This window comes from Rhea pennata, chromosome 3 (genome assembly GCF_028389875.1).
Source record: "Rhea pennata isolate bPtePen1 chromosome 3, bPtePen1.pri, whole genome shotgun sequence".
NCBI lineage: Eukaryota > Metazoa > Chordata > Aves > Rheiformes > Rheidae > Rhea > Rhea pennata.
In genome coordinates this window covers 60,056,062-60,083,565 of record NC_084665.1, presented here as the reverse complement: position 1 = coordinate 60,083,565, position 27,504 = coordinate 60,056,062, and the positions used below count along the sequence as shown (strand labels likewise).

At 40.4% G+C, this 27,504-nt stretch overlaps 1 protein-coding gene across 1 annotated transcript in view; it reads right to left on the bottom strand.

Annotated features, from left to right (window-relative positions):
* The window catches only part of TIAM2 (TIAM Rac1 associated GEF 2), a 180,062-nt gene that overhangs the window by 75,330 nt on the left and 77,228 nt on the right, over positions 1-27,504 (bottom strand). The window contains exons 3-7 of the mRNA XM_062572409.1: positions 16,437-16,544; positions 14,167-15,369; positions 8,040-8,475; positions 2,865-3,037; positions 1,630-1,854 (exon numbers count right to left, since the gene is read on the bottom strand). Of these exons, the coding sequence (XP_062428393.1) occupies positions 1,630-1,854; positions 2,865-3,037; positions 8,040-8,475; positions 14,167-15,363 (2,031 nt within the window). The 5' untranslated portion in view covers positions 15,364-15,369; positions 16,437-16,544. The remainder of the gene's footprint in view (positions 1-1,629; positions 1,855-2,864; positions 3,038-8,039; positions 8,476-14,166; positions 15,370-16,436; positions 16,545-27,504) is intronic.

Below are 27,504 nucleotides of genomic sequence, written 5' to 3'. Positions count from 1 at the left end.
AGCTAAGAGTGTTCTACTAACACCAAAGTAACATAATTATGCTACACTGGAGCAAAAGGAATAAACTGTGGTAGCTGCTCGTGAGGCCATAATATGCAGCCTGAAGTAACAACAGAGCAATAGCTACTCCAGCTGCAAAGGTAGGAACAGACAAGGTCTCAAAATATCAGTCTCAGTTATCAGATGTTTTCTGTTAATGGTCTAACAAGATAAAAGATATCACTACTTCAATTATATTCAGAATTGCTAATCTAACTATTAGACATGGTTAGTACACAAGAGGCCCTGAGTAGTAAAGCCTTTGTCTGAACATTGAGATGTCTCATTAAAGCATCTTTTGCCAGTCACTGCTTCTAAAACCATGGGCACAGCCCATAAAGCATCACTGGACTGATTTCTGGTTAACATCGTAAAAGCTAGAGTATGGCTTTATGTATATGCAACACTATGCACACAGTAAGGTGACTATTTTAACTGAAGAACAGTTCTAGCACAAAACATTTGCTGCTCATCAATCAGCCCTGGCTGTCTTAAGCATGGCTTGGCTAAAATCCCAAGGTACCTATACCCCACGGTGTTGTTCTGTTTTTTGTTTTAAAAACAAAACTTCAGTAGTGAAGCTTCCTCAGTTCCAAGCTATTACTTTAGCCAAGATTCACGCATTTCTACAATCATAATATGAACCTGTGATCAGAATAACACGTGAGGCATTGAAACCCTACACACAAATTTGCAGGGGGACGCCACAGATGATTCAGAACATTTTGTCCGCTCCACCTATGGGCGAAAAACATATTGACTCTAGCTTGTACAATGCAAGCTTTTGCAAACGAAGCAGTGATGGGCTTAGGCCATCACTGAGATTAAAAAGAAATTGCTAGCACACAAATGGAGTGCTACAAGAAGTGCTGTTAGCGACTGAGTAAACGTCCCCCGTCTTTCTGAGTTGATATTGGAGCAATGCTCCAGCTGCTGTCAGCATCACTCAGGGTATTCACGTAAGTGCTTTCCCATCTAAGGTGTAAAAACCATGTCTTAAATTCTTGTTCTCTTTTAGACTCCTACAGGGCTTTTGTAGACCTGACATTTCAGTTATGGCTGAATTTCAACTGAAGCACACATTTTTGCTGCTTTAGTCCTTCTTCCAGTTTTATTTCGATAAAGTACTTGTCACATCCTCTCTTAAGGTGCAGAATAGTATTACTATGAACCTAATCTTAAATCTCTGTTGTAATTCAATAATAAATTAAATATTCATAGAACATACTGTATATTCTGTGATATGCTCTGTAACAGCTAGATATTATTAATAATTATCTCATAAAACAGAGAAATAAAAATTAATCACATTTCTCCAGAAGCAAAAAGAGAAGGAGAAAAGACATAACTTATGTGCTCACAAAACAGATTGGTCCAATTCTCAGCTTTGAGTGCTGGCCTACTTCCTGCACTGTTCTCAAATGCAGCAGAAACCTGGCAATAATTATGACTACCATGCCAGCTATCTCCAAGACAATTTCTCTCAGGCCTAGAAAGCATTAACCATCAGAGCCTAAAGCAAGAAATAATGATTAATATGCTTCTATTGTAATATCCTGTAGTAGAAAGAAATGGTATTCTTTCCAGTACCTGATTCTCTATGGCCTTCCTGTTTTTTGGATCACTAACAATAGAGAGCTGTAACTCTGCCATTTTTTTCATCTTGCTGTCCATGTCAATCTTCTGGAAGAGACTCTTGGTTTGATTTTTCAGCAGCCTAACGGTGTCCTCTTTGCCGAGTTTCTTTGCAAAGAGGGAAGCACAAGCCGAATGTATGGCAGTAACCCAGTTTTCCAGATCCGTCTGGCTTGTCGCCTGTGGAAAAAAAGCATGGTGCAACATTATAATCAAATAAGAGATACCAAAAATGAATCAGCAGCTCTAGGAGATAATACGTATCTGACAGGCTTACTGAGATCTCAGGCATTTTATTTTAAAATGACTCAAAGTTTTATCTTTACAACTATGGAAATAAAGGAACTGCTAGCATTCTCCACACGCCCTCACGACTTGTCTGTAACGTTCAGCTTCTTAAACCTGCAAGATCTGAGGGGTCAGATAGCACAAAGAGACCTAGGAGCTGGAGAACAGATGAGACTTGTAGCCCTCAATCCCTCCAGCTAGTTAAGGTGAAAACTGACAGGTTTCACAGATGAAACTCCTCTGGTCTCACATGGCAAATGGGATAACTTTAAAAGCAAGGTCTAAGGAGAAATATTTGCTTACTTTAAAATGTCAAATTAGTTGAAAGAGCACAGCAAAGTAAGGGCAACACATTTGAACAAAATGTCTCCAGATATATTTACAAGTGCACCTATGAATCAACATGTTTTCATGCAGGCAGTTCACATAATACTCTTCTTTATTAAAATTTCTAGTGGTGCAGCTAAGCAGCCAAGATGTTCAGATTATTTTTAGCCTTCTTTTTGAAAGTCTTGCTCAAGCAAATGCTCTTTGAGGCCAGCAGATTCATGGTTGAGCCTATCATTCTATAAATGTGGAATGCTTACAGAGGTATAAAAATGTTAAGAGTACAGTTGATCTCCCAGAAGCTTGTGACCAGGAAGTAAATGTCTTTCAGGTTTGCATCACTCATTTTTGCTGTCTGTTCTCTTTATTTTTGACCTGTAATTAACTGAGCCCGCTGGAGTAATATCAAATCATACCACACACTTGCAATAGCACAGTGCAACAGTACAATTTTACTATAATTTTTAAGTGAGAGTTACAGGCATGATGTGTGTGTACATATGTGTATATATAAAATCATATCCATGAACACCTTAATTGGAAACAATCACAAATTTATGTATGCTCATTGTTACCTGAAAAAGGTAGACATCTCCAAAAGAATTGCTGAGACAGAATACATTTTCTTTCTTAGGATGCTCTGGAACAGACTGCACTATACTGTCCTCTGCAAAAAGGGCGTACCGAGGCAAACTGCCCTGTTCCATCGAATTCCTTCCATAGGTCTCATAAAACAGCAGAGTACAACCTTCAGGTTTAGGGGAAGGACCAAAAAAAGAGAAAGTTAGTTCAGGTTCTCATGTATTAATATTTTGGGGAATTAAGACATCCTTCAGTGACGGGGAACATCAGTTTCATTTCTCTCTTGAACTGAAGAGAAAAGGAGTTTCCTCTAAACAGAAAAATAGGCAAGATAATGCTGAATTTGCCAATGAAAATTTGGAACAGACAGGTAATAGGGACACATTCGTCCAACAAATATACAGAGACTGAAGAAAAAACAGAACAACTCAGTAGATAGCCTTCTAAAACATTAAAGCATGTACAAAACATTAATCCCTCCTTATTTAAATCAGCTTTTGTGTTTCTTTATTATTTAAGGGAACTAATCCTCTCTCATAACAACCACCGAGACAACCTTTGTATTGGCAGAAAAGATTTGCAGAAACTTTTTGCTCCGCCCAGCATACAAAGCATCATACAAAACTTACCAACTGTATTTCTGTGAACCTACCTGCAAATTGTGGACTTAAGCAATGAGCTCAATCCAATTAATTTGAAAAAGTTTAAAGAGTCTAAGTTTGGTTACTCTCAGTCTCAGAGATAGCATAACATGCAAGATCCTAGACTTGCATCCAGAAAACAAACTCCATCCACGCCAATGACAATCGCACATGTAACAAAAGGAATTATTTATGGAGGACAACAGAGGAGACCTGATCCCAGCCCCCAGAAATGTGTTACATTGTCATGTTGTCTTTGGCAGCGAAGCTCCCTTAAGAAGTGCCGGTCTCCTCCATCCCCTGCCAGCCACTCATTCCTGTGCAATGTTGCAATCCACTGTTCTCTATGCTGTGCTGGTTTACCTGTCCCTGAGGCCACAGTCTGAACAGCTCTACTAAAATAATCTTGTTAAAAATTATCTCTTTTTTTTTTTTTTTTTTTTTTTAAGAATTTCTTAGGTCAGTTCTACATCTAGAGAAAATACCTAAGTACATCTCACTTTCACTCCTAGGAAAGGGAAGTTTAATGATAGCATTTATTATTGTTATTTTTTAATTTAGCAGATAAATTATCACAGTGCCATGACTAGAAGTTTAACCTGGAAGACCCAAGATCAGATACAATACATACATCTTGAAAAACGAGGATAACCTAGCAGGTTTGAGCAGTCTGCTGAGGATAGTTATGAATTCTCCATCAAGGCAAGCCTTTTCCAAAAGCCATGCTCTAATTCACTCAGGAACTTATGTAGGGAAGGCCTATGGCCTGAGTTACACAGCAACTCAGGCTAAATGATCAGTGGTCCCTTAGGGCCCAGTACTCTATGAATACTGTTGTAACCCCTATACATATTCTATTCAGAATTTGAAACTCAGCCAAAATAAGGATTAACAGTTTGCTAGGGCTACATTATTGTTACTTCTCTGTCTGCTTTTTGTTGTTGTTTTTCCTTGAAATCAATGAGGTATTACAGCACAAGGCAGGCCCAAAACCTAGGCTGGTGGTGCGTCTGTGTGTGACGGACTGCGTGTATGTATCCACATACAAATGTATCTATAAAGTGCATATGGATGGGACATTGCAAAGCCTACAAAACAGAAATGTTTCCTTTATATATGATTTTAAAACATTTACAAAAATCTGAGTTAAACCTTTAACACTTCTCTAACATTTAACACTGTTGGAAATCCCAAATACATCATCCTAATTTAGGCAAATCTAAGGCAGAGCTTACTGAGAGGTAAAATCTAAATTCAGAATCAAAATCAAGGGCATTTTTATTCTTCTGTCTTATAAAGAGGGAGAGTGGTCCTCTTTGGGTTTGTAGGGCATATTTGATATGAAAAGTTATGAGGTGGAAACCACTGCCTCTCTTACAGACTCAATCAATAGAATTTGAAAAGCAAAAATCAGTCAGATGGATCTCGTTGCATTCTCTAGGGCCAATGAATGTAAAACAGCTACAAGAAAAGGGAAACAAATACACAGTAGAAATTAGTGACCAAATCAGTTGACAACAGAAAGGTTTTCAAAGGAAGGAATCCAAGAAATAGATATGCCTGAAAACTACCTATGTGCACCTTTTTCTATTACTAGCCACAGTATCTGGCAGATTATTTAGGGTAACAGCAAATCCTCTAGAGCTGATCCCATCTTTCCCCCTTACCAGCCATCCCTTATTCTCCCATAAGACACAGAAGCACTTGGAGATCTCTGTAGATGCAAGAGAAGAAAGAGGGTTTGTTCCACTCAATATATTAGGCACAGCATTTTTTTGGTCATTTCAACATAAGAGAGCAAACAAAACCAGAAAAGCTCCTCTTCCACTCAGCAGCAGCAACACTGTACAACCACTTCTACTTCTGTGTTTTAGGAAAGTGTAAATTAAGTTCTATTCTGGTACATGGTAGTATTTTGGTACGTGGTAGTTCTAAAGTCCCATGTTTCCTCTATATGTTATCAGAAATATAACTAAAGTTGTGTTGCTCTTTATGCTTACATTTACTTGTAACGACAACAACAACAAAAATGGTTGAAGAGTATGCATGTATGTTTAGGTGTAATGCATCTCCAGGTATACTTTTGGACTACATGAACTGAACCCTAAAAGTAGCTGGTTCAGAGATTCTGACAGCCCCACTGTGACTGACTATGATTCAAGTGTTTTGATCAAACTCGAACTGAGGGGGGAGATTGATGGGAAAGCAATTTCCCTTGTTAAAAATAATTAATTAGACAGGACAGATGGGAAAGAGAGTTCCTCCTGTTAAAAGGTTACTATTCAAGCTAAGATCCTGATGGCCCTGAAAGTACACTGGAGGTCTCAGGACATGTATACTTTCAAGTTTGGCAGGTAACCAGATGGTTATAAGCTTCTGCATATTTATAATTAAACACATCTCAGTAGAGTGCAAAGAAACATGCTGTTCTCCATTTGCATATGTGGCTATTTTAAGTCATATTTTAAAATATCTTGGCTATTTAAATTTCAAGAACAAATTAACCACAGATTTGTTCAAAACCCTATATAAGGAGAACTAAAGCAAATGCCTTGATCTTGATATGGCATATTATGAAAACAGAACTACGCCTTGATATCCAGACAGGCAAGTTTATCTTGGCATCAGAACTCTCTACAGGACAATAAAGGTATGAGATCAAGGAAATGAGGAATGTGTATTTAAAACAGCTAACAAAGCGGAAGACATTATGCACCATGAATGCACCATATCACTCATCCTATATAAACAGCATACCGTCTAATACTTTTTATAATATTAGCATTTAATAAAGCTTTTTACAAAGAATATTATTATTCCTCTTTTACAGATGGGTAAATTCAGGTAGCAAGAAGGAGCATAGCTTGCTCAAGGTCACCAGTAAGCTGATTTCACAGCACAGAACTGAACTGAACACAAGCCACCTGAGCTCCCTTTTCCAGAGCACCAAAGCTTCATTATCCCAGAAATGCACGGACTATCAGTATATAATATACTTCAGTGTAGGCACTTGACAAGATTGTTAGGAAACTACCTGTGTTTTAGAAGAGGCAGATCAGACTTGTATTCACACTCCATAACACAAACACATACAAGAAAAGGGTGGCATTCAGATATTGTTTTTCTCCTTTGTATATACTGCTTGTAAGCATGATTCATGCTATCTGATGATTGGGATAAGTGATTTAAACTGTTAAGACTGCCTACATTTTGATCCCTTGATAACAGGTCTCTGAATTGTGAGGTAGAATTACTACATTCGAGTTTACTTCTTTTAAATCAGCACTATCAACTATAACTTTCTCAGCACTTGCTGTTTGCTGTTCCATTTTTTTCCAGGGTTACACTCAAGCAGAATTTTGAAAAGGGCAACCTGTGGGAAAGTTGTTATTTTCTCTCCTCCAGTCCCAGATATGCTAGGAAATTATTAAGTTTGATCATTTCCTTACTCATTAACTTAGCATTATATTTACTGAAAGGCAAATTCCTTTGGATGTAATTCAGAAAAAAAAAAAATCTATGAACTCACGCATTAAATTTCTCTACCTCCCCACAATAGATGTTATTTTCCTTCTCATACTTCCTGACACCCATACACTTCTTGCGGCACACCTACCTCCTCCATTACTCTGAGCCATCAACGTGACCTGCTCGCTCGAACACAATAATCACACACCAGCCCACTGGCAGCACTCTCTTTTAAGTGGATTGCCTTCCCACAGGGCTGTTTCACAGCAAGAGAAGATGGGGAAGATGGCAAAGTGGGGACACGGAAAGGCAGCAAGACTCGAGCGTTCAGTAACGCAGGGAGCAGGCAACGTGAAAGACTCATCCTGAAAGCGAAGGGAAATCGGTGAGTGCTACAATGGGGCCACAGCTCTGGGAGCGAGTGCCCCACGCCAAGCCGTGGGTGCCACCGGCAAAGAGCTTCCCCTGCTGCTGCTGCCTCAGCTTCCTCTGCCCAGAATTGCACCTTCACGGGGCAACTTTTCTGTGTAAACGCCTCAGCACGGAGGCATTCAGCTCTTTGCTATGTTACTGTTTGAAGCACACGCAGCAAATTGAATGTTTTTACCTTGACTCACCCCAACTTTAAGTAAACCCAGGAAATGGTGGCCTGTGCACCAGGGACTCCTCCTGATCCCTAAATTTTTCCTGCCCCTGATACAGAGGTGCAACTTTCGTATTTTCATAAGCTTTGGCTCAGTTTGGTCTTTGACCTCCAAACATCTAAAAGCATCCTCTGAAGTCCCAGTTCTGCCTGAGTACAGAAATGGGAAAGTCAGACAAAACAAACCCAATTATGGTATAAAACGCAAGGTTGCACATGCAATACTAAACACATGTAAGCACTACTTTGACTTAGAAAGCTGCATGGGCCCATGCTCCATTTTCAGCACGTGGGTAAACCGCAAAGTCAGGCATGCTCACAGAGCTGCTTACAGAAAGCAGCATGCATGGAAAGCTGCTGTCACACAAAGCAAACACTGGCTGGTGTCAAGCTTAAAGAGCAGCGCTGCGATTTACCTTTGAGCGTTACCCAGTACTGCTTCCACTTCCTCCGGGTGACCAGCTCCAGTTTTTTCTCTTTCTGCAGAGTCACCAGGGGTTTGAAGAACAGCCACCCTGCCTTGCGCACCACTCCTTGCTCTTTCTCGTATAACAGATCGAGCTGCTCTAAGGAGCTGAGTGACTCGCTGCTGGAGTCTTCGGTTTCCGACGAGGTCTCCGTGTTCTCAACATTTGTCCTGCTCATCTCCAGCTCCCGCATGAAGTTCTCATAAATATTCTGCCTCAAAGCATCACTGCTGACAGCGTTAATGGATTCACTTCTCTGGGACAGGACATGGCTAGAGCCGGGTGACCATAGCAAACTGGAAAGCTGGGACGGCACCAGAGTGTCCATAGTAAAGTTGTCCATTCTGCTGTCAAAGTATTCGCTCCCATCTTTACATTTTGGCTCCTGTATATAAAGCAAATTGCCAGCAATCAGTCACCAGAGGTACGCTGAAAAGACACATCTTATTTGGCATTTACATTCGTTTCATGCTTGGCCACAGTGAATTCTTTCCTCAAAGGCAGCCTCTTTTCACCATTACATCACAGGCTCCATCTTGGCAGCCACTGACACCATCAGTACCACCACTCAGGTTTTACACAACAGCACTCCACTAAAGCCTAACCACTGTGTCACAAGTTTGGTAACCTGGAAACCTCCACCAGCTCTCTGACTCTGCTGATCACCGCTCTGGCTTCTGTTTCCCAAAATCTAATGGACACTGGGAAAATGACCATAACCACCCACTAACTCTGAACGCTTCTGTTTTCTCCAGCTGAACTGCAGGCACTGCCATTCACTCAGACTGCCTGCCTGAGTGCAAGGCGGGGGACAATGTCATGGCAAGGTTTTTTTATTATTATTGGATTTTCAATACTTGTACTTCGGTGATGCTCCATTCGCGTGAGGCAGCTATATTTAACTTTAGCACACCTAGGCTAATTTTACCTCCACTTCTAATTTGTCATATAAACTGTGTTTAAGCAACACAAAAAAGGTCAGAAGTTCAAAATGTTTTAGGCATGTTAGTATTTGACTAACTGACAAAAATCTAATCTAACAGAAGATACACTTGCTGACAGGCATGGATCCATCTTGCAAACTGCACAGGTTATTTTGTGACTTTCTGTAAACCTCATGAGAGCCTGACTATCCCACCAAGCACTGACGAGCACTTTTCCTAACTGCATGGTACTTTTCACCCCTGCATTGAAAAGGGAGGCCAGTTCTATCTGAAATGATCAGGCCTCATGACACTTCATGTATGATTTCAACTCTACCTTGTGACATGGATGTTAACTTATGCCCATTGCCTACCACTACTTGTCAACATGGGACCTTGATACCAGGTCTGGCCTTTTCCTTCTCAAGCCTTTTCCATTGAAGTGCTGACCTTAACTTTCACATGCTGCAGGGATGGTGAGGGATTTTCCAGCTACATGAGACTGGGCTGGATCAATTTCACTCTCAAGAACCACATTATACATCTTAACAAGCAATTTATTGTCCTCCCAGCTTAAGTCTTACTGATATTTAAATACAACTGAGATAGAACAGCTTAAAACACAAAATCTGATGCCTTTTGCAGCAGAGGAAGAATTTGAAACCATTGCTTGAAAAATTTTAAGAGGAAAAAGAGAAGAGATGGTTATAAACAACCAAAGCAGAAGCAAAGCTATTATCCTTGATAATAACAAAGTTATTATACTTTCCTTTCAAGTCTAGATTGTCTCTATAGTAGCATTTATTTGCACACAGACTTCTGTACAAGGATAAAGTAAATAATCCTTGGTCTCCTGTGTGCTGGTCTCATCAGAAGCTTTGAGAGTAACTACTTTTCTGTTTTTTGCTTCCTCCCTGATGCTCTTCAAAAATGTAGTGGAAAAGCTGTGCTGTGTTTTGATAGTATAATGACCTACAATGCACAGCCAAAAGCAATACAGATCACATGCAGTTGCAAGTGTCACAAGACAAGTCACCTTTCAATCAGCAGACCACTGCTGGCAGTAGCCTCACTAAAGCCAGGCTCAACTGAAAAAATATGTTCTATTAAGGTATATTTAAGTTCAACTCTAGTCGTCCAGATCTCTGTCAAAAAGGATCTAATTATCCTCAGACTGTAGCACTGACCCCCATACTTTTCATAAATCTTATTAGATTTTTAGTCAAAGTGCTCTGACAGTAACTCCCTAAACATGAGCAATTTTGCATTTTATACAGTAATGCCAAATATGTCTATACAGCACAAGGCAAGACATAAGACCTTAAACTTCAATGACTCATATAATATATACTCATATTTGCCAGAGTTACGTTATCTGAGAACAGATTAAAAAAATCTAGGAATCAGTGATAGTAAGCAGGGCAGCTTCACTTCTCCACATGCACGCTGAGGGAAGGTTTGAAGTAAAAAAAAAAATCATATATGTAATGTGTTTGAGCCCACAAAGTGACTACAGAGCAAGAATCAGAATTGCACTGGCCATAGGCAGTTTTGTGCAAGTGGAAGTTTTCTTTGCCCTTTTTAATTAACTGTCAGTGTATGCATATCTCAAAATTCTGTGTTTTAATTGTTTCTTACTATTCTCCAGAATCTGTCAGTTCCTGTAGAAAAGAGTAACATTCAGTTTATTAAGGATATCGATTCCTTTCAAGTTTGAGATGTATCCTGAAATAGTTACAGATAATGCAGAAGAAGAAGAAGAAGCTAACCAAGATATCAGCTAGGCAAAGTGATGTGTATTATTACACATATAGCTACGAAAGAACAGGGAATGAACTAATGGAGGCTGTTAAGTCCACGAGGACTCAAGTGGATAATGGGATCTAATACCAGTTTTCAATCCAAATAAAGACGCTACCTCAATTACCTTTTCTTTCAAAATTGTCTTCCTTTGGATTTACACTGCTACACATCAGTGCTCTGGCTTATAAAAATCATTAAATTTCAGAAACAATTCTCATAACCAGGCTATTTACTTCATTCAAGAACTTGTCTTCTGCAGTTGCTTCCAGTTGCTGGATTTTAACACAGCATACGGTCTTTGATTAAAGTTCTGCCTATGGTACCAAGACAGATGCATGCATAATTGCATAGTTAGTCTATGCCACCATCTTTAGCAAAGCCTGACTGCACAACAAGTCTGCCTAAGCTCTGCCCACACATCAGTCATTGTTGCTCATGATTAATGTATTGCAATACAGCATCTTCGCAATACTGGTTCTGCAAGAATTTAAACAAGTGAGGATATGCCATGCAGCAGAGCACTAGCAATGCATAGAGAGTACACAGTAGGATATCCTCCTGAAAAGAGAGCTGGGTTATGGCACAGAACGATTCAAAGTCTTTCATGTGAGACCATTATTAGGCAAACTTAGTTCCTGGATGTATCAGATCAAGTATCAAATCAAGCCAGACATAGCGAAGCATCCAAATAATTGGGCAGGGCATAGCGAAGGGCTCATCTGGAATATCCTATATCCAATTCTGGTTATGAATGACTTAAAACAGGTGCAGAGAGGATTGCCAGAATGAAAAAGGAAATAGACTTCCTATCTTAGAGACGCGAGTCCAAAAAGGGTCTGGTCTGCCTAGCCTAGCAAATGTGAGCTGAGAGAAGATATTATTTCTCCCTTTAAATAAATCATAAAAGATTAAATAATAAGGAAGGGTAACTAAAGTAAGAGACAATACCAGCACGAGAACAGTTTGGCCAGAACTATATTTAGTCTGCAAATTAGGAGACAAGCTCTAAGCATCAGGATAAGAAGGTTCTGAAACAGCCTTCAAGGCAGGGAAAAGTCTACCTGATTTTAAGATGCAGTTTGTTCACTGTTATGAGGGACATTCTCTTCTAATGGCAGGGAACCGGTCTCAATACCCCAAGATTGTCCCTTCTTATCTGGAATTCCCTTGAAGTAGACGCTTTAGCCAGCCTGTTCCACGGGGACAGCTGGAGGGTCTGTCTACCCAACCAAGCAAGTGCTTAGGCCTACTTATACTGAAGTATTCCAGCTTTCAACTACATTCCAACCTAAGCGCTTTACAACCAGTTACTAGTAATGTAATGAGGAAGGGGCACAGCGTTCAGAGCAAGGCAGAAATGCTACAACCACTATGATGAACTGTGCTACAAACAGGGCTCAAATTTCACCAAATCAGAACTGCAAACAGTACTTTCACCCTTCTAAGCCAAAGGACCCACGAACAGTAAAACTGTCATCAAGTTAGAGCACAGTAGCCCCTGAAAGAGTTTACAGGTTTTTCAAAATATGTGAGACAGAAAGGAACTGACCAAATCACAGAATGAAGGTGAAATCATAAAACTACTCATAAAGTTACTGGTTTTACTCTTCTTGCAGCTGGATATTTGGCTCAAAAACAAAACAAAACAAAACAAAAAATCCTATTTCCTATGCCCTTTTATTAAGAAAATAAATAAATAAAATAAATTTAAAAACCCACCATTTTTAGAGCTGGGGCTAATTTCCTTCTACCAGAATCTGATTTGGATTGATGCAATCTCACTAGCAAGATTTCCTTGCTGTTTCCAAAGTCAGTTTACTGCATACTGGATTCAAAACAGCTATGAATCGTGTACCACAAATACCATTCTGAAAATGTCATAACTAACACATGGCAAAGGTCCGTGATCCAGGGATCATATGCAAAGCCTGGTTGTAAAATCCAGAACAGCTACAGATATTTGTATCAGTGAAGAACCTGATATAAAATGCTAAGAGCCTTCTTTACTGATTTGTTTTTTTCTGCCTCCTATTTTACAGCTGAATAAGAAGGTGAAAAGACAACATCTGATAAAATACACAAAAAAGTCTTGAACAACTTAGCAATCCAAACAAATGGCTTTCTTCTTCATTTTCCCAGTTCTCTATCCCTTATCTAGGACTTATGCAAACAAACCTTATCCCGACCTCATTTTTGAGCCTCAGTGCTCCTCAGAATTTTATGTTGCAATGACAGATGCTTCTAACTAAACAGAAAAGCTGTCAGAATTTCCAGCGGGGGAGATGACGTTCACTACACCTGCCATCAAAAGAGCATAGTATGAGCTACTGTTCCACTGGTGCCTAAGTGGAAGGAGCAGGAGCTCCCCTTACTCTCTGCTTACCCTTGAAGTAGCCAACACCCCAATATGACTAGAAGGAACAAATCCTTAATTAAGAGAAGTGCAGTGACTGCTCCTGTACAAAAAAACATGAGGGAAGATTTAAAATCTTCACTTTCCATCTCTGCTTGTGAACTCGCATATACAAGGCCAGGCATAGTCTGACATTTAAAGAGCCAATTCTGGGGCCTGCAGTTGGAGACAAGAATTTCATTCCTGACCACAGGCATCCTAAATTCCTATTAATGGGATTAGCCTTAAATTCTTCTAAAGAGACATCCTTTCCCTCCCTCTTGCCCTCCTTCCACCTCCTTTTTCATACAACCAACTCCCAGGTAGCCAGATGGCAATTCAAGCTTTTCCATCTGGTGAACTAAGCTCACACACAGGAAAAAGGAGGGCACACAATTAATACCTTCACAGAAGGCAGAGGCAGAACCAGGAGCTCCACTGCATATAGCTGCTTGCCTAGCTAGAAATAGACTGACAAAGAAATAAAAGTCAGTGATGAAACCAATAATACAAATAAGGGAACACTTGCAAAGGTATTTGTAACATGCTTCTCAAATTTGCTTCTATTGCTCCTTCCATATTCCTTAGGCAAAGCATGCTGATTTACAGCATATATGATACCTGTTATGTTTTCATAGTTAAAGAGAAGCCACACTGTAAGTAATGCAGTAAATTAAAAAGCTAATTCACTGAGATACTAGGCTCCAGACATTCAAGCTAAAGACAGCTGAGAAGGTGGCAAAATAGGAAGGGGAAACGTGCACGCACAAAAACATATCTGTTTTTGGTTGTTGTTGAAATTTCAGATGGCTTCAGAGCTGGAATCCGTCTCAGAATTCCACAAATTACCAAAGGAGGGTAATGATCAATGAGAAAGATGAACATGATGCAATCGTTACACTTCTGAGAGAAATCAACAAACCAACTTCCAGGCTCTTACACTGGGCTTTGTACATACCTGCAGCTTTCTTTTCTTCCTCGAGAGGCTTCCCGTCCAATCACTGATGCGTCGCATTCGGCTTTTTAATGTGTCTTTCTTGGAGGCATCCTCAGCGAGGGGCTTAGACTTCCTGCATGGGAGTGTGTAGGAAGAGTAATGTGCAGGACTTCCATGCTCTACCCTGGAGGGAACATCAATGTCTGAGGCAAATGAGACACGGTTACTTAAGCTGCCATGAGTGTCAATATATTCATCAGATAGCCTAATCACAGGCGGAGGGGTGCTTTCCAAATTTGTATCCTTATACAGATCTCGGAGTGAGGAAAGAGATGAACTTTGGTTGAATGACTTCTTGTTGTCATTTGCTGGGAAACTGGCATGAATGCTTGTATCTGGAGTGCTCCTAGTCAAATATGGAGCATCCAGCTCATTGATATCCCCAGCATTTCCCCAGAGAGAGTCATACCATGAAGACTCAGAGCTTAGGGAGCTTCCTTTACTAGACTGAAGTCTTGAGTCAGTAGGTGACAGACGATGACTGGAAGAACAGTCCGCACTGGAGTTCCTCCTGACATCAAGCAGGTTGTTCGATTTAGATTCTAAAGTAGGTGAATATCTCAACAACTGGACCGGTCCACTGGACTCCTCTGTAGGTACTTTGTTGTTGCTGCTGTTGTGGAATTCGACCCTCAAGCAGCCATCCAGCTTCCCCAGTGTTTTAATGAGGACTTTTGGGCTCCTCCGGTCCTCTGATGGTGAGGTTGATGCAAGACTCTCATTCTTTCCATAGCAATTTAAAATGTGTCCATTGCATTCTCGGGAGGCAGCATGATTACTTGCAGCTTGAAGGCCAATATAGTGAAAACCATTCTCAGGCAAAAATGCTGCATTACTTCCTTGGCAGTAGTCCTCTGAGGCATTTGTCCTGTGTTTGGCATGGGCATTGCTTTTAGGGACCTTCAGCACAGTGTCACTGAGTCTAGATGAATAAGGCTGACTACTCTTGAAGTGGGAAAGGCAGCTTCTGGCAAGGGACCTTGATTTATAGTTTGAGCCACTACTGGTATGTCCCCATCCATGCAAGGAGCAAGACTTTTCATCTTTAGCATGTATGCTGCGAATTTTCAGAGAGCAAGTCTTCTGCTTGGCACCAGTTGTAGCAGCAGCATGATTTTTTGATCCCTGAAGACTGTATTGGCTTTCTGAATTCCCCATTTTCCACTAAATTAAGAGGAGTTTCATTAGAAACAATGGCCAGAAGACAAACAGCTAAAAGTACAAGACCATCCTTACTCTTTATGCAGGAAAATGCCTTTTTAAAAATAATATGAAACAATTGCTTCAAAAATCCATTAAATAACCATTTACAACATTAAGTTCATAATAGAAATTATTTTAGGGGCAAGCTAGGAAAATCTATTCTTTTTATGGTTCATTACCCCTCTGTTATAAAGCTGGAATCTAACCCCATTGAAATCATGTCAACACCTTTCTCCACCCACACCCTTGGCAACATCCTTTTCTTATAACTTAGAAAGTCTCTGGCTCCCAAGAACAATGGCATAATGAAAGGGAGACAGCAGGATAATCATTACTTAGATGTAAAGTGAACTATACTTTCAGAAAAATCCCTTCTGCCAGGAGACGTGCAAACTGCAGTTTCAGCTTGACTGGCCTCTGTGCAATAAAACATTGCCTCAACAAACTGTTCAGCAAACCCCAACTTCATGTTTAAATGGAGTCAACCCAGGAGAAAAAAAAATGGAAAAAAAAAATACTCTGAAACAAAAAAGGACTTGGTTAGCAAACAGCCTCATCTCCCATTACAGCACAAAATCACATTATGTTCATTCAGCATACGGCAGTTGGTCAGTTCACTTAGCAGAAAACACTTCAGCTTTTTACCAAATTCACAGGGAACTGCACACACTGAAGTAGTTGAAATGCCAGAATGAGAAGGCAGAAGGTTTTTGCCCCACACAAGTGCACTATCCTTTTTGTTATTTGGAATCAATTTCCACTGGTTGCAATTTACAGAAGTAACAGTAAAGTAAGTTTTTAAACTATAAAATCATCAAAGAATGTTTTCAAGGGGTACTGCACTTCTTTGCATGTCATATCTTATACCATCAGCCTTCGGAGAATTCACCATAGCCTCATTAAAACTTTGGTAAAATCAAGCCATCGTGAAGAAACAGTTTTACCTAAGAGTTTACATGTATTTCAACATCTCATCCTTCAGCCCCCAACCCTTTAGATGAAAAGTATAGTATAAAACAAGAGCATACCTGTAGGATTACTGCTAAATGTAGGCACAGTTACCAGCTAGCATGCTCTGCATCGTCTTCGTGGCCAGTCACTACACCTTCCAAAAATGCGATGGAGTTGCATGCAGCCTTTCTGGAAAATACCCCAAAAAAGACACAAACGGGTTCTCCGTCAAATATAATGCATATGCTTTACTTGACTTATCAGTATAATCAATACAAAAGGAAAAACAAACAAAACCCACAAATGGAAAAGAGAGAAATAATTAAGATTCTCAGACTTCAGACATGCATTTTTATCAGTGCACTTTAACAACTTGCATTGAATTAATACAACCAAGCCCCTGTTGCAGAAGTCTTTTATTTTCTAATTCTGTCCTTTTCCCTTCTTATTGACAAATTAGGACAAACTTCGAGGAGCTTCTGCTTTGCTTCGGCAACATCAATAAAAGATCACTGGATTATGCAATGATCCATTACAATTTGGGCCAAGCTGATCAGAGCAAACTTTCTCTGTATTTGCTTATCCTTGTCCTGCCTGAATTGACCACGACCCCTGCAGTGAAAGGCCCCAGGGTAATTCACACCCCTAACCAACCAGCAACCTCTCTCTTTACATTTGTTCTCATTTTAGAGTTAATCTGTCAGCAAAACAAAAAGAAGGCAGCACCAAGCACTGCACACACCAGAAGGTAACAACACATAAGTTCTTCCTGACCATATGAATATATCAGTTGTTCAACCCAGCACACAGAGATTGCAATTAAAAATAGAAGGACAAAATCTGAATTTCGCAGAATATACCAGGAGCGTAGCAACTGAAACACTCAGTAACCATAGCGTACCACTTCAGGCTCAATTTTGGAATACAGGTTTTTAACTAGAAACCATTTTAACAGATACACTACCTCCCAAAACACTTTTTTTCTGCATAAATACTTTCACAATTCTCAGTTAAATAATTATTTCATTTGCACACATAGTTTTACTCTTTTTGACTCACTTGGTGGCTATTTACTGCATTAAGAACCTTGACAATACTTAAAGAAGTTCACTGGTTAGCTAGGTATTTTATTAACCTTACAGAAAAAAAAAAGTTAAAGGTTGCAAACTAGCATTAAAAGCAAGTCTTGACAGGGAGCTGGGAAAAAGGTCTGCAAATAAGTTCCTCAGAAGAAGTATATCCTTTCGGATTATGCCAGAGATGTTACAGACCTATAAACACAAATTCATGGCTGTTATCACAAGACCTTTGACAAGAACAGATAGACCACAGAAATTTCAGCTTACCCTAAGAAAAAGATCTGTTTAACTTGTTTCTTCTTTCTAACCTTTAGGAAGGATGGTATTCAGGACTTCCTTGCCTTGTAAGTTTGATTCACATATGCTGCTAAGAACATCCATGAATGTAAAGCAGTTTATATAACATCCTATGTAACATGGATTGAACAAATGGGATTTTAGATTCAAGAGAAAACTAGAACTATGGGTAAATAAAAGACAACATGCAAATTTCATAAAGTTCAAAGTTGTTAAACAAATATGAACCTTCAGTAGAACTGCCTTCCTCTACCTAGCAGGCGCAGATCACACACAAGCAGGAGTTTACATTCAGAATTCTTCATCTGGGAGCAAAAACTACATTCAACAAGAGGGCTTTGAGGGGCTTATTTCTATTCATAAGGGAACACTGAACCCAATTTGTCTGAAGAAACAGGCAAAAAGACCATCTGGTCTCCATAGTGACTGTGCAATGGTTTGGTAATCCTTTTAACAGAGTGGGTAGTGAGCAAGCTGCTGTCAAGAACCTCTGAAGATAGACACTCAATTCTTCAAGGCTTGAGCTACTGCCACAACTTCCATTGTGCATGTCTGATCCAGTACACAGATCACATAATGAGTGAATGAACAAATTTATCTCAGGGTACAATATCTGCAAAATAGCGTCTCAGTCTGCGTAGGAATCAGCCAGCAGTACAGCACAACAGTCAATAAATTCCATAGAAATCTCCACAAGGGATTTTTCTCAGAATCCCAGCTGTTCGGAAAGCTACGGTAGGCTAAACATCCATACACACTGTAATAACCAATCATGACATCTGCAAGACTGCACAAAGACCGTCACTCGGAAAAATCAGCTGTAATGCCCATCTCTGGCGTCACACTTCTGTGGAGTGATTTGCTGCCTGCTGATGACAACAGGGGTGAGCGGAGTGAACTGCCTTGTTCTCAAACGCAGCACAACACCAGGGAGTAGAAGAGCTCTAGGACAAGCTCAGACTACTCTCATTCTGAAAACTCACACAGTTTATGCTATTTTAATTGTGGAAGCACTGGAAATTACAGAGCAGGGGACTTCAGCTTCCCCTGTACTTCTTGCAGCAACCTATTACCACGGAAGACAACATGCTTTTCTCTGTCAGCATGCAGAAGTAGCGGGATGAATACTTCTTGTGAGCAAAACCAGTTTCTATGAATATTTTCTGCAATTATAATCAGTATATTTAGAAAGCAGCTTGCTATGCCTAAAGATGACTATTAAGAGTTTATTTGCTTTCAATTATACCCACATTCCCTAAAAAAGAAGTTTTTAATCTTCACCCTAGTTCCCCTTGACACATTTAAAAAACACAGCTATGCAAACATACTAATCCGAGAACCCCACCATCACCACCACACCCAATAATTAACGCAAATCATAACCCCAGAGCTAAAAACGTATTTCCCCACCTTTATGCTCCTCCACACAAAGTTCTCCTCACCTTTTTTGGCTCAGAAAAAGCAAACATGCATGCTCAGGAACCATTCCAGAGAATAGTCTGCTACCTATATTCCCTCATTAATACCACAGTAGTTAGACAACACCACAGTAGTTAGACTGTTTTAAAATGCTGTTCTTAATCTTAAGGTAAGGGCACATACAGTAATGCTCTACAACTTTAAGGATGCTTTCCTTGCCAATCTTAACCTCTCAAAATAAAGGTTTACAAAGCTTGACCCGAGAACTCTATTTCATGCAAAACTGTATCATAACAGTAATGTTCTGGTACTCAGTTTGTTATGAGATACAGAAAGACATTTTTATATTATGAATTAGTGGCAAGTTTGAGTAAAAGGTGACAAGTCTTCTGTGTTGAACTTATCCTCTACCGTGGAAAAATATACCAAACTTGATTTAGCTATTACCACTATCTGCCTTCAGTACAGTGACATCAACTAGGCTGAGACTTTCTAAAACTAAAGTTCAAGATATTTCTCTCTGTTCAGTTGTACAGAGACAAAACCATGAACTCCCGACTCATGGGAGGTGAGCACAAAGGCTTGAGTAGGTGGAATACTCTGCAAGCAAAGTCAGTAGCAGGCAGTAGCCATAAATCAAACACAGAAAGACAAAATATTGCAGTGTGAAATCGTCCTATGGTTCCTCAGCAGATTTCTGCGACTGGGACTGACAATCTCAGCGTCCCTGATAATGTAAGAGCTCACCTAAGGTAAATTCCAGCCTGGATAAAGAAGGCACCGAGATATGAATCCATGCACCGATGCTACTACTCCATGGTATTCATCAGCTGATGCCTTTCTTCCTTCAGATGGCCGCTGACAACGAACCTTCACTGGTGGGTTTACACAAGTGATCTATAAATCATTTAATCCCTGCTGAAGCTTCACTGAAAATCTACTGATGCTGTGCTAGGAAGCTGATGCTAGCTTTACTAACCATCAATGCAAAAATGATAAAAGTAACAACAAAGAAAAGAACAACGTGGATTTGCCTGGATGAGAGTAACATTATCCCATCAAATTAGTACCACTGAGTGAGGACTCATTAAGTGCAGAACGTCATGAGATATTTTAGGACTATCAGGAACAATAACTGTACGTGCATAGCGTAAGTGCTTAAATGAAAAAGCTCTACTATCTTAAACACAAAAAGGCTTTTAAAAGATCAACAGTAAAAAAAAATAACAGAAAGTAATACCCTTCACTCTTTCAGTTCATCACAACAGCTATCAGGACACAGTTTCAGCTTTTTGAAGAAGCCTGTTATTGAGGAAGGGATAAAACATTACACAGGAAAGAAACAAGCTGAGTATTTTATTGCTAGTCACAGCGTAAGCAACAACCATGTATACACCAACTGTTGGACTTTCTTCATCTCCGTGGAGTTGTGCAGGGTTGATATAGCACTGAATGACTATTATTTACAATAGCATAATATTTAAGATGCTTTTGAGATGGACACTGGACCCAGTTCTTTAGTACCCGCCACTGTGCATAGTCATTTGCAGCCGTGTCTTTACGAGCATGGCTGGCCTGCATGCATGCTGAGTAGGTGCACCAAACCAATCTGTCATCAACGGAGGTGGGATAATGGACAGCCTGAAAGTATTTCAGAGTAATAAGAATGAAGCAGAAACTCTCCTTCCTTTACATAAAATGATCAACTTGTCATTTTATTTTAGTGCACAAATCTAGCTAGAAATGCTGCAGGCCTTGATGTAGACCAACAACTTCATTTTTTTCTACATCAGGAAAAACTTTTTTTAATTGGCTTAGCAATTCCTGGTTTTCCTCTCTCAGTTCAAACTACTTTTACATTCTCTTGTGCCTAGTGGTTAAAACACCACTTATTTCAAACAACTTCTAAAGTCTTAGAAACTGTACACAGCTATCTCCCAGGTACTATTCTTTTCACGGGTTTTGCAAGGAAGCAGTGTGCTCTGTGAATTCTTACAGGGATACAGAATTATAGGTTTACAGTTTAAATTAACTTCTTAATCTACTTTAAATATGACAACAATACAGAATGTTGGAATGTGAACTTGCCCTCACCTTCTCACGTGACTACATATGGACGGATACTAATGAGGGAGGGAGTTAGATTAGTTGGATTAAATATGGAGTTTCTTACTGGAAACAATTTACTGTATTTTTTAGAACTACGCACTTTGGTCACATGTTTCCACAAATCAGAAGCAGATTTTTTATTCCTGCAATCTCAATCACATTCCTATTACAAAAAAATATACCATAATAATTGTACCATGGTATTCTTGGCAAGGATATTTTGCATTATATACCACTGTATTCAAAGAATGAATAACCAAAACACCACAAGTATGTCTTAAAAAGAATAAATTATTTTGCCTTAAAGATCCAATTAAAAAACAGAATTTCTAATTCACTCACTAGTTCCTTTAGAGTTATATCCTATAGTACTAGGAGTTGTCTGGTAGCTCACAGATTAAATTAAAAACAATAGTTTTTCTCATTAAACATATGTAGGCACTATGATCCAGCCATTTTTTGTATGTTGTTAAATACATTGCACATAGATTTCTAATTTCATATTTTAAGCATGAGGGGGATAACCTCCTTTTCTGGTTCCTTCTGTTAAAATAGCATTAACCTTAACAGGTCTACATTATGGATATAGTATATCAGAATAATATATCCCATACCCACGATATGATTTCTTCTTTTACTCAACCTTTCTTCTGAATCCAAGGTATCGCCAGTTTAATTAAATTATGCTTTATAGCTTTCAAGTTAGAGCAATATGGAAGGCTGGGTCAAGCCTGAAGATCCTTATCCTATTATACCAGTGCTGATACAATCTAAATCTCTGGAGACTTATTTTTCTTTGGCAGGAAAAACAAATCTCACCATTTGTAAATGTTATTGAATTTATACACAATGGCTAAAGTGCACATCCATTTAAATAAAAGCTATTAAGCTGGGTTTTTTTCTTAAAAAAAAAAAAAAAAGTATCAGGAATGCCAGCTCACATCTTGGCTTAATGCAGTAGCTGTAGTAGTTAAGGAGCTGATATGTCAGGGGGTCTATTTTCTGCCCTTGAAGGGGAAATGAACTCAGTCATCTCAAAGGTCTTTTTCTTCTCCACTTACTCTGGTTATAAGCATATTGGCAGGCTCTGGTACACGTTAACACAGTGTCTTTAAGGGATTTCAAGGCTTCTGGAAGGGAGGGGTGCTGCACCTGGCCAAAGCCAGGATGCACCACACAGCCGTGCCTCAGCACGAGCCCCACAGCCTGTGTGCAGACGAGAGGCCACCTGGTGCCATGGAGCAATGCTGCAGAGCCCCAGCTCAAGGCCTACCTTTTCTCAGACTTTCTGCTTAAGCTTAGGCAAATCGCTGAAGAAATCTCTGCCTCAGTCCTCCCTAACAGGAGGCGAGGCTGGAGCTTTCAGCTCAAGCAGGGATTCTCAAAATCCCAACCAGAAACATCTGCCCATCCTCTCCTGTCTCTTCAGCTGTAGCCATCTCATGCAGCTGAATATAACCACAGTCAGCTAGGTAGCCACAGGGATGGGCTCTCATATGTACCAAAAATTTGCCAAGAAGTCAGGTTCTAAGGATGCGGGGGGGGGGGTCTTTCTTCCCCCCCCCTTTTTTTTCACTAGGAATCCTTGTGTGTTCCAATTTTTAACACCGCCCCATGCACAGTCCCACAGACCCCACCAACGGGGGATGCAAATGGCAACAAGGCCAAGCAACCCAAGATAGGAACTTCAACCAATTTTGTTGCCACCGCAGACCGTTTTTGGTGTAACTGCTCCCTCAGAAAGCCTGTCTGCCCAGCCACCTCTTAATCCTTGGCACAAGAGAAAAACTGTCGGTAGCAACTGGTAGGACAGCATACTTCAGCCTGCGCGCCAGCGCGCCGCAACCGCAGCGGAGCTCCCAGCCCACCTCCTGTTACACAACCTGCTTCGCGGGGCCGGGGGCAGACGTGCTGCATTTGGCATGGTTTTGCCTACTTCTCAGCTTACACATTCATAAACACCTGAGGGTGTCGATTCCAAAGTAAATGCTTTCACACCTTGGGCCCAAGGACTTCTTGAAAAAAAAAAAAGAGAGCATCTGGGAGTTAGCTGCTAGAATTAAACTTGAGATTCGGTCGCGCAGACAATTAAAAACAGATCTTGATTTCAGCATTCCAAGAGCCCTACAGCAAAAGCCCAGTTTAGGGCTTACTTTACTGTACCACTATAGTACCGGCATGTCACTCACATATTAAGAGAGTAAAAAAGTACACTAAGGACTGTGTTTCCAAGGGTCTTGCTCTCTGTCTTTGCAGCTGTAGAACACCCTACATAGATCCCCTTTCCCATCAAAGCTGATTAGAAACAAATTTTTTTCCATCCCTTGTCTCTACCTAGTAATTTGCTATATGTTGTATAATTTTACCAAATCGCCAGCTCTAAAGGGAAAGAAATGCATGATTTCCAGAATGAAGTATGAAGTCACCAGTACTCAAAATTAACTCAGTGACCACATCAGCAACAAGCATAAACAAATTAGCAAACTTTGGTTTTATTGCACAGGCAATTAATCGCTTCCCCTTAAAGAAAAAAAAAGGCAAAAAAAAAAAAAATCTGCATTTCTTGGGCTTTTGTCTCTCCCACCCCATGTCATTGAAAGTAGCATCTTCTCAAATTCTGTACAATTATATATTAGAAATCCATGTAGAAAAATCAAAACTCATCCAGGACCTACCTCTGCCAGAAGCAGCAGCAGCTCTGTTTTCCCAAACCATCCCAATTCAGTAACAGGAGTAATCTTTACTGAAACATTTTCCCCTAGCACTTCACAAATGCATAACCTTGGCTTGGACATACTTTCTATTTTACTGCGAGTTACTGAAAACATGGGTCAGAAGAGAATGAATCCAAAAACAAGATTGAGAGTGATTACTGATGATATTTATTAGTAGAGTCATTTTACTGTTACAGAAACTTAATGCTCCGCAACATTCTTTCTCATACTTTTCCTTAAAACATCCAGCCCTGTTGTAGCAGAGCTGTAAAACGAAACTTGCAGTGGTTTATTTAGCAATTCAGACAACCGAGTTCGACAGACAACCAGCAAGAACTGTTTTCTGGAGGAAAATCAGTCGCCTTACGTGAAATATGCGGCAGCACAGACAGCACGGCTGGCGGTCGGAAGTTCAGGCGCTGCAACAGCCTGTTCTGCCCTCTGCCTTCAAAGGTCTCTAAGTCTTCCTCCAGCTTTAATTCCCCGCGCTTCGCCTGTGGCCAGGAGACTGCTCTCTCCCAGCATCTCCCCAGCTGGCGCAGCCCCCCTTCCCTCTCGCGCTTACCTGCCCCCAAGCTCCTGCTTCGGCTCCTCTCCCCGAGCTCTGCTGCGGGGAGACTTGCGCGCGCGCGCGCAGGCTCTCCCTGCTCTCAGTACGCCAGGAAACTGTGTCTAACACTTCAAAATGTTCAGCCGTTAGGAACTAAAAACAGATCCTGCGCTCGGCTGGATGTATTTTTGTCTGCAGGCTACACACCCTCCTCGTGTTCAATTTTTTCCATTGGTGGAACAGTATGATGCAGACTTAACCAGAGAGCGGTTTTCCATGGGCTGCTTGAAACGATTAGCCCGGACGGGCTGCCACAAAGCCCCGACGCCACCGGGGACGCGGCTGTGACTGGGCTCTTGTCTGACCCTGCATTCCACAATTACCACACGAGCGCCGGAGGAGCGCTACGAGGGAGTCTGCCGAATAAAGGTTTGCTGGCCCGAAGGCAGCTTCGGTGTCTTTCGCCTCCCGTTTTTCTTTTCCTTCTTTTTTCCTTCTTCTTCTTCTTCTTTTTTTTTTTTTTAACTCATTACCACTTAGTAGATATACCCAGCATCCTTGTACGAGGCGCCCTGGTAGAAACACAACTCCCCAAACCACAGTAGGACCGTTATAGTCACAAAAACCCTCCCCAAAGCAGCTCTGAGATGCATTTAATGATCCTGTGCAATGGCATCACGTATACCACAGCAAACTCCACGTTCTCTTTGTTGGTGCTCTTTTTTTGTCATGCTTTTCAGAGTACCGTATGGGGTGAATTATCGGTTCTAAACAACTGACATCGGGTAAAATGTGTCTCTTTAGATGCAAATGGCATCTCAAAGCTTCAGTATACAAAGCTAGGCTGTTAAATCTGTATTTAGGCACATGAACAATTCCTTATTATCAGAATCGTGCAACACTTCGTTGATTACAGCAACAGTTGTTGGTAACCAGCTCAGCCAGAAAGCAAGACATTTATTCAAAAGTTCTCATAAATTTGCAGGCCTATGCTTCAATGTCAAGTTTGAAAATTTTAGCCAAGCTACACCGCAGATGACGTTGAAAAGAAATGCAAAAAGCACTAAAATAGAAATCATCCGTAACCCACCAAAGCCCCCAAATTGATATTTATGTCCACCAAAATGAAATAACAATATTCTTAGTAACATAGGAATTGCTATCTGAAAAAATGGACCTCTGTTTCGTTACATCCAGTATCCTCCCTCACTGTAGTATCACTCCAACACTAAGCAGCTTTGGAATAACTTCTCCACAAAAAGTTCTATTTAATTTCCAAAGCACAATTATAGTTAACTCCTGCACTGAAACACAAAGATTTGGATGTCTTCTAAAATTTGACGGAATAACACCATTGAGTACGTTCTAATCATCTATGCAAAGGTCAAATCTTTCTTAGAATTCTACTAAGTTTTCTGTAAGCAAGTTCCATAGGTTAATTTTTGTAAACTGTAACAGAGCAGTATATGACTTTTATGTCTGTACTCCTAATTTTAAGCCCAAATTTACTTCTGAACACTTCCCATCTGCTTGTTTTGGTGAAAACTTTGCTCTCTATGCAAAGCAAGTTATTCTCTTTTTCCCATTCCTGATATATTCTATTCACTTACCATTACTGTGGTCCAACTATCTCAGGAACTAGTCAGATCCCAGTTCTTACAGTAACCTCAGAAGCCATGTGGGAGCAATGACAGCTCATGAACCAAAGCACTAAGTCTTTCTCAGGAACAACAGCTGGCCTCTGGTCCCATCTCCCTTCCCACATGGAGTGCTGCATCTTCCCTCTCAGTTGATTAAATAAAGCATGTTAGTATGATCCCTTACTAAAAGTTAACATCCGCCTATCCCAGAAGCCTTTCATCTGCACCTGTTTCACTTGAATTTATCTTTCCTAAAAGTGGATGTTCAGTAGTATAAATACAATTCCCAAAGCTGCCTCTCAAGCACCTTGTCCAATAATAGTAATTCTTCCCTATCTCAAGCAAAGTACCTGGCCTGACATATCCTAGGATCCAGCTGAAACACATTAGTGGCTCACAGTCTCCTGGCAATGGATAATAAAGCTGTCTGTTCCCTTCCTCTTTCATTTTCAGAGAGTGACTCCCAAATGTCAACAGACATTCTTGCTGTTAATGCAAAGCACTCAACCTTGTACTTTTTTCTTTTTCAGATTCACTGTGTATAATCATTCTGGTCCTTGAGGTCATTCAGCTCTTACTACATTATTTCTAATCTATCTGCATATTTACAATGTCCCCCATTGTATCAGCCAGTTTCATTAACACATTCCCACTTTTTTTGTGACAATCCAATCAATGCTCATTAAATTTGGACTCAAGACACAAGTTGCTACTCCCAATTCTTCCATTTTGCTTCCACCTCTAATGTACTTAACTGATTACTTTTAGCATATTGACTACAAGACATGTTAAAGCCATATTATTCTGACTTCTACTTGATTTACAAAGAACTAGGAGAGTATAAAGTGAAAAGAACAGCTCAGCTCATCATATACTTCCTGTCAGATGCAGTTCTGAGCTCTGAAGGCTTTTGCAACTGGTAATCCCATCCACAAAAATGGGACATCACACAGGGCAAAGACCACATCTTGCTTCTGTTGCACAGACCTGCCAGGGCTGCCCTGTCAGAGGTTTACCACCCATGACCTAACGACCACTGTGAGTAGCTCCCTGTGTGCAAGGGTCCTTTTCCTTCAAGTTCTCCTTGCAAGCAAGCAGAAGGGGCAGCCCTGGGCTTTGTCAGAGTCTGGTCCATGGCTGAGAGCATGAGCATCCTTTTTCACACCCCAAAAGTCTCTCCACATCCACCTTCGCTCACCTACTACTCTGCTGCTATCTCTTTGGGACAACTTCGTAACGAAATATCTCCTGGAGATCACCAAGGAGCATGCAAGTTCCATGCCGCACACAATAGGTTAATCTATTACCACCATCTTATGTATTTATGTGTATTACAA